Raw genomic sequence first — 12,342 nt, forward strand, 5'->3', positions numbered from 1 at the left:
ATGTAGGAACTGCTAGATGTTGCTATAAAGATATTCTAAGGATGGTTCAACCTATTACTGGTATATTTAGCATTTTTCTTTTGTGTCTGGGTGAATCTCATTTCTTCTGAGCAGCAGTGACCTAAAATGTGGTAACCAATACTCTTGGCCTTATTTTTGAAATAATTTTGCAATAGTTAAGAGCGTATTAACTGCACCTATACACTTCTGGTAGAGGCTTACTATTCGGGGCAACAAAGACATAAAGCCTTATGCTTTTTCTTCATTTTGTCCTTTTTCTTATCGTTGTAGATAAAGCTAAACAATCTGCTCCGAACAATAGATCTCAAGTGACCAATGTAACTGCCCCGTCTTCAACTGTACCATCTGGGCAAATCACACCTACTTCACCAATAAAGAAGGTAAAGAATTTTCTCACAAGTAAATGTCGTCTTTTCCCCAGCATGTATGTTAAGGGCCTACTTCCATTACTCTGGCCATCTCTGTAATTGGCACATTGACATTTGAACTAGAAGCATTGGATACTGATCTCCTTGTGGTACCTGTGCCGTTATCTGGGTCTAATCGGACAACAATCTGCATCCTATGCATGTAAATGGGGATACTGGAACTTGCTTGCATGCTACAGATTTCTGCGCAGATTTTTAACATAAAATGGGTAGAACGCTGCTCATTTCAGATGGAGACAGATGATTAACCCTCCCCTGGGCTAATTATTGGGCTGAGCTAATACATGTACAGAAGCGCATCTGCTGACAATCCACGGCAGAAATCGGAAGGTCTGTCTCTGATTTCTTCTGAAATTCACATTGAATGTTGAGCCGATGTATAACCGAAGCCCTATTTGGAAATCTCTTGACATGGGGGGATGCAAGTTGAAGCCACCTCAGATGGAGCTTGGACAAATTCTCATGAGTTATCTGTCTCACCTACACACATGCACACTCCGCTCGCGTGAGCGTGTTTTCATTGAAGCGTATGGACTAAGTTAATCGTAGTCACCTTTTTTGGAGGCTACTTATCTCACCTGAGAATAAAATGATCAGGTGTTGAAATTCCATATGTTTGCTTGTTTTCCATATCTTTTGTGAGACTCGGGAGTTCTCCCAGGAATCTAGCCATGAAATCATTTTAAATCACTGACCTTTTATCTGATTGATAGAAGCATTCCTCCTTTGATACCTGCTGGGACAGATGTGGAATCGACCAGTATTGTGCACCTGTCCCATTTTAGGTTAGACACCACATGATCAAGTTTTTTTTTTTTAAAGAATATTCTCCCAGGCGACACATTTTAACCACTACCCAAACGGTCTATTTTTTTAATTTATTTATTTATTTTTCTCACCTCTCTTCCGATTTTGTTTTTTCCCTTCTCTTATTCCAAGAACCGTAACTTTGTATTTTTCTGTCGACATAGGAGTATGACAGCTTGTCTTTTTTGAGGGGAAGTTGTACATTAGAATGAAACCATCCATTATATAATGTGATGTATTGGAAAGTAAAAAAAAGCAGATTAAAAGTTAGAGGCTGGGGTTACATGGCAGAGTTTTTGCAGTTTTACTATGTTACTGCATTCATCAGTATGTGTTTTTTTTATTTGCCTGGATGGCTGAAGTTACATGAAATTTGTTCATGGTGTTTGGTTGAATTACAAGTTCTTGTAAGCCCATAGAAAACTGGAATGCACTATTGCTTTAATGCATGAAATTCGCCTCCTTTTACTTGATTGTTAAAGGCCCAATATGTGGCAACCCCAGTGATCCTGAGAAGGGACTCTATAAAGTCTGAATGGCGCATGCATATCGCTTCTCCATTCGTTCATTAACAGACTGCCATGGATGGGCAAGCACTGTGCTCTCTAGCAGGCCCGTGAAGAATACATGGAGTGGAGATGCACATTCTCCTCCTTCACTCCATTCAGTTGGGGCCTTGTCAAACTTTGCTTTTGGGATTGATAGGGGCCCTGTGGTTGATCTCTAACCATAGGTAAGTTAGACCCTGTCCTATTGATGAGGATAACCTAAAAACTTGGTATCACCACTTTAATAATTTATGGACAGGGAAATAATGTTCTGATTATAGTGTCTTGTATGGTTGACCTGACCACCCATTCTTAAAACTGTTTTCTGACTACTTTTGCTTCCACATTGTGAAGAAAGGCTCACTATGGATGTTGCATTGCTCTGCTGATATTGCATTTGATGGGTGATTTCAAAGTCTTATTCATGACCAGCAGGTATAGTTATTGGTCTTATACTAATTAACCCCTTCACGACATATGACGTATCTTTGTCATGTCGTTCCTAATTTTGATGTGGGCTCCGACGCTGAGCCCGCATCTTTCCCTTCTCATGACATCTCATTTAATCAGCTGTCATGTGCCTTTAAGAGCCACTGGTGGAGCTGTGCTCCGCCTATGGCTGTTAACCTGTTAAATCCCATTGTCATCCATCTGGAAGCGAGATTTAACATGCGGCGGCGGGGCAGACATTATTCAAAACTCTCATTGGTGTGATTGTGACGTGATAGTGGGCATCAATGGGTCATCATGACAGCCAAGGGTCTGCTGAAGACCCCCATGCATATCATTACGACACTGGTGAATGTAGGGCTCATGGCCGGCGTTCATAGATCGTCATTTCTGCTACACATAGCAGGGCTGGAGCACTTCTATATATAGCACAGACAATCACAGCTTCATGTCTCCTAAGGCCTCTTTCACACTTCAGTCTTTTGGCGTCAGTTTGAAACCGCCATTTTCATAAAATAGCGGATCCGCCATTTTTTTTTTTTTTTTGCGGATCCGCTAGTTTCTCATAGACTTGCATTAGCGACGGATTGTGGCGGATGGTCGTCCGTTCCATCCGCCATGTGACGGATCCATCGAAATTTGGCGGACGTCGTCTAGACATTGACTGACATTGCAACGTTTTTGTCTGCGCCGAATTGGCGGTTCGCGACGGATCCGTCTCGTCCGCCATTTCCTAGAATGGCCGCCTATGGGAGACGGATCCGTCGCGACCGTCATTTGGCGGATCTGTCGCCCCAATCCGCTTTTTCAATTGAGCATGCTCCAGAAAGTAGATACCGTATATACTCGAGTATAAGCCGACCCCCCTAATTTTGCCACAAAAAACTGGGAAAACTTATTGACTCGAGTATAAGCCTAGGGTAGGAAATGCAGCAGCTACCGGTGAATTTCAAAAATAAAAATAGGTGCTCCATACCGTTCATTATTGCCCCATAAGATGCTCCATATAAAGCTGTGCCACATATAATGCTCCAGATCATTCATTGTTGCCCCATAGATGCTCCACATAAAGCTGTGCCATATATAATGCTCTGCACCGTTCATTATGGCCCCATAGATGCTCTATAGAAATCTGTGCCACATTTAACCCCTTCATGACCCAGCCTATTTTGACCTTAATGACCTGGCCGTTTTTTGCAATTCTGACCAGTGTCCCTTTATGAGGTAATAACTCAGGAACGCTTCAACGGATCCTAGCGGTTCTGAGATTGTTTTTTCGTGACATATTGGGCTTCATGTTAGTGGTAAATTTAGGTCAATAAATTCTGCGTTTATTTGTGATAAAAACGGAAATTTGGCGAAAATTTTGAAAATTTCGCAATTTTCACATTTTGAAATTTTATTCTGTTAAACCAGAGAGTTATGTGACACAAAATAGTTAATAAATAACATTTCCCACATGTCTACTTTACACCAGCACAATTTTGGAAACAAAATTTTTTTTTGCTAGGAAGTTATAAGAGTTAAAATTTGACCAGCGATTTCTCATTTTTACAACGAAATTTACAAAACCATTTTTTTTAGGGACCACCTCACATTTGAAGTCAGTTTGAGGGGTCTATATGGCTGAAAATACCCAAAAGTGACACCATTCTAAAAACTGCACCCCTCAAGGTGCTCAAAACCACATTCAAGAAGTTTTTTAACCCTTCAGGTGCTTCACAGCAGCAGAAGCAACATGGAAGGAAAAAATGAACATTTAACTTTTTAGTCACAAAAATTATCTTTTAGCAACATTTTTTTTATTTTCCCAATGGTACAAGGAGAAACTGAACCACGAAAGTTGTTGTCCAATTTGTCCTGAGTACGCTGATACCTCATATGTGGGGGTAAACCACTGTTTGGGCGCACGGCAGGGCTTGGAAGGGAAGGAGCGCCATTTGACTTTTTGAATGAAAAATTGGCTCCACTCTTTAGCGGACACCATGTCACGTTTGGAGAGCCCCCGTGTGCCTAAAAATTGGAGCTCCCCCACACGTGACCCCATTTTGGAAACTAGACGCCCCAAGGAACTTATCTAGATGCATAGTGAGAACTTTGAACCCCCGGGGGCTTCACAAATTGATCCGTAAAAATGAAAAAGTACTTTTTTTTCACAAAAAAATTCTTTTAGCCTCAATTTTTTTCATTTTCACATGGGCAACAGGATAAAATGGATCCTAAAATTTGTTGGGCAATTTCTCATGAGTACACCGATACCTCACATGTGGGGGTAAACCACTGTTTGGGCACATGGTAAGGTTCGGAAGGGAAGGAGCGCCATTTGACTTTTTGAATGAAAAATTATCTCCATCGTTAGCGGACACCATGTCGTGTTTGGAGAGCCCCCGTGTGCCTAAACATTGGAGCTCCCCCACAAATGACCCCATTTTGGAAACTAGACCCCCCCAAGGAACTTATCTAGATGCATATTGAGCACTTTAAACCCTCAGGTGCTTCACAAATTGATCTGTAAAAATGAAAAAGTACTTTTTTTTTTCACAAAAAAATTCTTTTCGCCTCAGTTTTTCATTTTCACATGGGCAATAGGATAAAATGAATCCTAAAATTTGTTGGGCAATTTCTCCCGAGTACGCCGATACCTCATATGTGGGGGTAAACCACTGTTTGGGCACACGGCAGGGCTCGGAAGGGAAGGCGCGCCATTTGACTTTTTGAATGGAAAATTAGCTCCAATTGTTAGCGGACACCATGTCGCGTTTAGAGAGCCCCTGTGTGCCTATGCATTGGAGCGCCGCCACAAGTGACCCCATTTTGGAAACTAGACCCCCCAAGGAACTTATCTAGATGCATATTGAGCACTTTAAACCCCCAGGTGCTTCACAGAAGTTTATAATGTAGAGCCATGAAAATAAAAAATAATTTTTCTTTCCTCAAAAATGATTTTTAGCCTGGAATTTCCTATTTTGCCAAGGGTAATAGGAGAAATTGGACCGCAAATGTTGTTGTCCAGTTTGTCCTGAGTACGCTGATACCCCATATGTGGGGGTAAACCACTGTTTGGGCGCACGGCAGGGCTCGGAAGGGAAGGCACGCCAATTGGCTTTTTAAATGGAAAATTAGCTCCAATCATTAGCGGACACCATGTCACGTTTGGAGAGCCCCTGTGTGCCTAAACATTGGAGATCCCCCACATATGACCCCATTTTGGAAACTAGACCCCCAAAGGAACTAATCTAGATGTGTGGTGAGGACTTTGAACTTCCAAGTGCTTCACAGAAGTTTATAACGCAGAGCCATGAAAATAAAATAAAAATTTTATTTTCTCTAAAATGATTTTTTAGCCTGCAATTTATTATTTTCCCAAGGGTAACAGGAGAAATTTGACCCCAAAAGTTGTTGTACAGTTTCTCCTGAGTACGCTGATACCCCATATGTGGGGGTAAACCACAGTTTGGGCACATGTCGGGGCTCGGAAGTCAAGTAGTGACGTTTTGAAATGCAGACTTTGATGGAATGCTCTGCGGGCGTTACGTTGCGTTTGCAGAGCCCCTGATGTGGCTAAACAGTAGAAACCCCCCACAAGTGACCCCATTTTAGAAACTAGACCCCGAAAGGAACTTATCTAGATGTGAGGTGAGCACTTTGAACCCCCAAGTGCTTCACAGAAGTTTATAACACAGAGCAGTGAAAATAATAAATACGTTTTCTTTCCTCAAAAATAATTTTTTAGCCCAGAATTTTTTATTTTCCCAAGGGTTACAGGAGAAATTGGACCCCAAAAGTTGTTGTCCAGTTTCTCCTGAGTACGCTGATACCCCATATGCGGGGGTAAACCACTGTTTGGGCACACGTCGGGGCTCAGAAGGGAAGTAGTGACTTTTGAAATGCAGACTTTGATGGAATGGTCTGCGGGCGTCACGTTGCGTTTGCAGAGCCCCTGGTGTGCCTAAACAGGAGAAACCCCCCACAAGTGACCCCATTTTGGAAACTAGACCCCCCAAGGAACTTATCTAGATATGTGGTGAGCACTTTGAACCCCCAAGTGCTTCACAGACGTTTACAACGCAGAGCCGTGAAAATAAAAAATCATTTTTCTTTCCTCAAAAATGATGTTTTAGCAAGCAATTTTTTATTTTCTCAAGGGTAACAGGAGAAATTGGACCCCAGTAATTGTTGCCCAGTTTGTCCTGAGTACGCTGATACCCCATATGTGGGGGTAAACCACTGTTTGGGCACATGTCGGGGCTCGGAAGTCAAGTAGTGACGTTTTGAAATGCAGACTTTGATGGAATGGTCTGCGGGCGTCATGTTGCGTTTGCAGAGCCCCTGGTGTGCCTAAACAGTAGAAACCCCCCACAAGTGACCCCATTTTGGAAACTAGACCCCCCAAGGAACTTATCTAGATAAGTGGTGAGCACTTTGAACCCCCAAGTGCTTCACAGACGTTTACAACGCAGAGCCGTGAAAATAAAAAATCATTTTTCTTTCCTCAAAAATGATGTTTTAGCAAGCAATTTTTTATTTTCTCAAGGGTAACAGGAGAAATTGGACCCCAGTAATTGTTGCCCAGTTTGTCCTGAGTACACTGATACCCCATATGTGGGGGTAAACCACTGTTTGGGCACACGTCGGGGCTCGGAAGGGAAGGAGAACCATTTGACTTTTTGAATAAAAGATTGGCTGGAATCAATGGTGGTGCCATGTTGCGTTTGGAGACCCCCTGATGTGCCTAAACAGTGGAAACCCCTCGATTCTAACGCCAACACACCCCTAACCCTTATCCCAACTGTAGCCGTAACCCTAACCGCAACACACCCCTAACCACAACCCTAACCCCAACACACCCCTAACCCTAACCACAACCCTAATTCCAACCCAACCCTAACCCTAAGGCTATGTACCCACGTTGCGGATTCGTGTGAGATTTTTCCGCACCATTTTTGAAAAATCCGCGGGTAAAAGGCACTGCGTTTTACCTGCGGATTTACCGCGGATTTCACCTGCGGATTCCTATTGAGGAATAGGTGTAAAACGCTGCGGAATCCGCACAAAGAATTGACATGCTGCGGAAAATACAACGCAGCGTTTCCGTGCGGTATTTTCCGCACCATGGGCACAGCGGATTTGGTTTTCCATAGGTTTACATGGTACTGTAAACCTGATGGAACACTGCTGCGGATCCGCAGCGGCCAATCCGCTGCGGATCCGCAGCCAAATCCGCACCGTGTGCACATAGCCTAATTCTAAAGGTATGTGCACACGCTTCGGAAAACGCTGCGGATCCGCAGCAGTTTCCCATGAGTTTACATTTCAATGTAAACCTATGGGAAACAAAAATCGCTGTACACATGCTGCGGAAAAACTGCACGGAAACGCAGCGGTTTACATTCCGCAGCATGTCACTTCTTTGTGCGGATTCCGCAGCGGTTTTACAACTGCTCCAATAGAAAATCGCAGTTGTAAAACCGCAGTGAAATGCGCAGAAAAACCGCGGTAAATCTGCCATAAATCCGCAGCGGTTTAGCACTGCGGATTTATCAAATCCGCTGCGGAAAAATCCGCAGAGGACCAGAATACGTGTGCACATACCGAAACCCTAACCCTACCCCTAACCCTACCCCTAACCCTACCCCTAACCCTACCCCTAACCCTACCCCTAACCCTACCCCTAACCCTACCCCTAACCCTAGTTCTAACTCCAACCTTAGTGAAAAAAAAAAAAATTCTTTATTTTATTATTGTCCCTATCTATGGGGGACAAATGGGGGGGGGGGGTCATTTACTGTTTTTTTATTTTGACCACTGTGATAGATTATATCACAGTGATCAAAATTCACATTGGAACGAATCTGCCGGCCGGCAGATTCGGCGGGCGCACTGCGCATGCGCCCGCCATTTTGGAACATGGCGGCGCCCGGGGAAGAAGACGGACGGACCCCGCCAGGATCGGTAAGTATAAGGGGGGGAGATCAGGGCACAGGGGGGGGAGATCAGGGCACGGGGGGGCGTCGGAGCACGGGGGGGGAGGGATCGGAGCATGGGGGAGAGTGATCGGTGTGCGGGCGGGTGGATCGGTGTGCAGGGGGGGGTGGATCGGTGTGCAGGGGGGGTGGATCGGAGCACGGGGGGGGATCGGAGCGCGGGGGGGGTTGATTGGAGCACGGGGGGGTGTGATTGGAGCACGGGGGGAGCGGACAGGAGGACGGGGGAGCGGAGCACAGGACGGAGGGGAGCGGGCCACAGATCGGGGGGCTGGGGGGGGCGATCGGTGGGGTGGGGTGGGGGCACATTAGTATTTCCAGCCATGGCCGATGATATTGCAGCATCGGCCATGGCTGGATTGTAATATTTCACCATTTTTTTAGGTGAAATATTACAAATCGCTCTGATTGGCAGTTTCACTTTCAACAGCCAATCAGAGCGATCGTAGCCACGAGGGGGTGAAGCCACCCCCCCTGGGCTAAACTACCACTCCCCCTGTCCCTGCAGATCGGGTGAAATGGGAGTTAACCCTTTCACCGGATCTGCAGGGACGCGATCTTTCTGTGACACAGCATATGCGTCACAGGTCGGATTGGCACCGACTTTCATGACGCATACGCTGTGTCACAGGTCGGGAAGGGGTTAATGCTCTGCACCGTTCATTATTACCCCATGGATGCTCCATAGAAAGCTGTGCCATATAGAATGCTCTGCACCATTCATTATTACCCCATGGATGCTCCATAGAAAGCTGTGCCATATATAATGCTGCTGCTGCAATAATAAAAAAAAAAATCACATACTCACCTCTCTTCTCTCAGGACACCGGCGCTTTCAATATTTACCTGCTCCTCGTGCGGCTCAGTCTCCAGCACTGTCGCTCAGCAGAGGGCGCGCACTGACCACGTCACCGCGCCCTCTAACCTGAGCATCACTGCTAGAGGATGCTGCAGACGGAGCCGCACCGGAGCGAGGAGCAGGTAAATATCTCGCAGCGCTCCCCGTATACTTACCTGCTCCTGGTGTGGTCCCTGCAGTCCCTGGCTTCCCCGACGCTGTATCTTCTTCCTGTATTGAGCTGTCACAGTTACCGCTCATTTACAGCAATGAATATGCGGCTCCACCCCTATGAGAGGTGGAGCCGCATATTCATTTCTGTAATGAGCGGTGCCATGTGACCACTCAGTACAGGAAGAAGCTGCAGCGCCGGGGAAGCCAGGGACTGCAGGGACCGTGCCAGGAGTAGGTAAGTATGACTACACAGCCCCCACTCCCCTTCCCCTGCCGACCTCCCGGTATATGACTCGAGTATAAGCCGAGAGGGGGACTTTCAGCCCAAAAAAATGGGCTGAAAATCTCGGCTTATACTCGAGTATATACAGTACTTTTCCCAGATACACGGATGCGTAAAAAAAAAAACGGATCCGTTAGAACAGTTTTCTCAACAATTTTGACGGATCCGTCAAGATGTCGGAGCAGACTGACGCCAAACAACTGGTGTGAAAGAAGCCTAAGGGGACAATTAAATAAACTGTAAAAAAAAAAAAAAAAATATGAAGAAAATAACACCATTCAAATAACTCCTCTTTGGCACCATTGAAAATTAAAACAATCAAAATGTAAAATAAATTAATCCGATCAATAAACGGCGTAATGGTAACAAGAAGAGAAAAAATCTAAACTCCGGAATTATATATATATTTTTTCCACTGCAACATTTCAATAAAGTGCAGTAATGGGCAATTTAAAATATTCTATCTAACCCAAAATGGTATCAATAAAAACATCAGCTCATTGCGCAAAAAATAAGCCCTCACCCAGCCCCATATCCCAATAAATGAAAATGTTACGTGGGTCAGGAAATGGCCTCAAAAGCAAAAACTTTTTTTTCGTACAAATTCCTTTTTTTTTTTTTCTTACTACTTAAATAAAAAAAATAAACTATACATGTTTGGTATCTGCATACTCCTACTAACCTGGGGAATGATATTCCCAGGGCATTTTTAACTCTGGACATGGTAAATAAAATAACAAATGAAATAATTGTGGCATTGCACTTTTTTGCTTTTTAACTGCACTTGGAATTTTTTTGACATGGGTAAAAACATTGGTGCCATTCAAAAGCACAACGTGTCCTGCAAAAACAAGCCATCATATTGCTATATTACCAGAAATATATAGAAAAGAAAAAATGGAAACTGGCCCCAGGGGTGAAGGGGTTAATTGGGCACGTGGGCAAGACTTGCTAATACCTGGCAGGTGGCCTTGGTGGTTGCAAGGTCAGCAATGCCTGTTATCTCCCCCTTATGGTGTGCAGTGCTCTTGGGCCTCAACTCCAGACTTATTAATTACTTTTATGGAGTCATTGGAGAGCAGTACATCTCTACAAGTCTGATTTCAGTTGTTCCTTTGATTCTGCAAAAGCGGAAGTCATACATATGACGTTAGTGTAATATTACAGCTGGGAAGTCGCAAATCTCGAGTGCGTTCATCAAACGAATGATGTATCTTCTGATGACTTGTCATGACTACGGAATGGTTAGGAAATGTCACTGGTTAGGTCAAGAGGTTACTGAGCCTAAACTTGGTGCCACATCTAAATTGTTCTGCTGCTCGAATTATGATTTTTTGATTATTGAATATTAGCTTGGTTATATGTACCTACTTTTTGATTTGGCTATTAAAGCTACAGAGCCTCCGACATTTAGTTCAGTAGCCATGTGAGCCAGAAAGAACAGTTAATTTTCTCGTTTTCTCATGCTCTGCTTTCCTTCTTATTCTATCTTGCTCATCTTGGGTTCAGTATGATTTCATTGCACCTTTCATGCCAGTGGTGGATTCCGCACAACCTAATTCATGGAGACAGGGCTTGCGCAAAACTGGCATTGTCCTTGTGCCAAGTAAAGGTGACCAATCTCTGGTGAGGAACTAGTGTGCACATTTGGCTGTGGTTACAGGCTGTACTATAATCAGATTGACATCACTGTGCATGGTCTGACACTTACAAATGTTAATCGTGTATCTGCATTATATGCTATATCCAATGCCTTGTCTAACATTCAATGGCAATCTATTTGGTTTTGACAGTGGGCGTTTTTCCATCATTTTTATTACTATTAACAGTTTTCCTGTGTGCTTTGTTTTTTCTTTGTATTTTTTTTAGTGATATTTAACCCCATTGAGATTCACACTTGGGTTATTTAATCAAAAGTCCCCCTTCTTCCTTATGACAATGACATAAACTTCTATTGTTACGGCTCAACTTTCATTACTTGATCAAGTGCCTTTTGGAAATTTCAAGGATGATTGCTTTTGGTGTTGGGATTTTTTGAGACCCAAGATTTATGTGAGAGTAAATGATTGCTTCAATATTCGGTTACAGTTCCCTACTCCTGCAACCAAAATCTCTCCTAAGGAAGAAGAGAGGAAGGATGAATCTCCAGCCTCCTGGCGTCTAGGACTCCGCAAGACTGGGAGTTATGGTGCATTATCTGAGATTACGGCATCCAAAGAAGGTCAGAAGGAGAGGGACTTCACTGGTGTCATGCGATCGGCTTCAAGTCCTAGACTTTCCTCCTCCCTAGACAATAAAGAAAAGGTAATAATTTTCTTGTATAATCTTGGTTAACAAACAAGCAGTTTACAAGTTGAAACAAGGGAAAATATGAGTCTGGTTGTGTGATACTTTAGAAAAGTATTGTCCAAAATTACAAATGTGATTAATACTTGCTCAACACAATGAATAGGGTGGACTATAATAAAGGCTAAATTGAACAGTCCGTGAAACCAAAGAAGAGAGGAAGAGCAAAACAATTGTCCAACCAAAAAAGTCCCAGCGTATACAAAATGGTGACAAAAGGTATTTGTTTCGATCAGGTGATAGATAAGGATAACGGACAATATTAAAAACACAGTATAAAAACAAAAGGGGCACACACCCAGATTGGGTAGACAGGTGTTAGAAAATAGCGCTGAGAAGTTGTGTAACATAAAGGTAATGTTTAAGGGTCAAACTTATAATAAAGGGGTTAAGGTGCAAGTGCATAGTTATATGGATAGCTCAGGCATGAGGTTAAGTGCACACGCTGCGGATTCCATTGCGG

General features: G+C 43.8%; 1 protein-coding gene across 3 annotated transcripts in view; it reads left to right on the top strand.

Moving 5' to 3' along the window:
• The window catches only part of PPP1R12A (protein phosphatase 1 regulatory subunit 12A), a 123,151-nt gene that overhangs the window by 55,800 nt on the left and 55,009 nt on the right, over positions 1–12,342 (top strand). For 2 of the 3 annotated variants that reach the window (XM_069764511.1, XM_069764512.1), the window contains exons 9-10: positions 292–401; positions 11,622–11,837. In XM_069764511.1, coding sequence (XP_069620612.1) covers positions 292–401; positions 11,622–11,837 — 326 coding nt within the window. Of the gene's footprint in view, positions 1–291; positions 402–11,042; positions 11,160–11,621; positions 11,838–12,342 lie in introns of all 3 variants that reach the window. The other variant, XM_069764513.1, reaches the window with a different exon arrangement.

Source organism: Ranitomeya imitator, chromosome 4 (assembly GCF_032444005.1).
Source record: "Ranitomeya imitator isolate aRanImi1 chromosome 4, aRanImi1.pri, whole genome shotgun sequence".
In the NCBI taxonomy this organism is placed as follows: domain Eukaryota; kingdom Metazoa; phylum Chordata; class Amphibia; order Anura; family Dendrobatidae; genus Ranitomeya; species Ranitomeya imitator.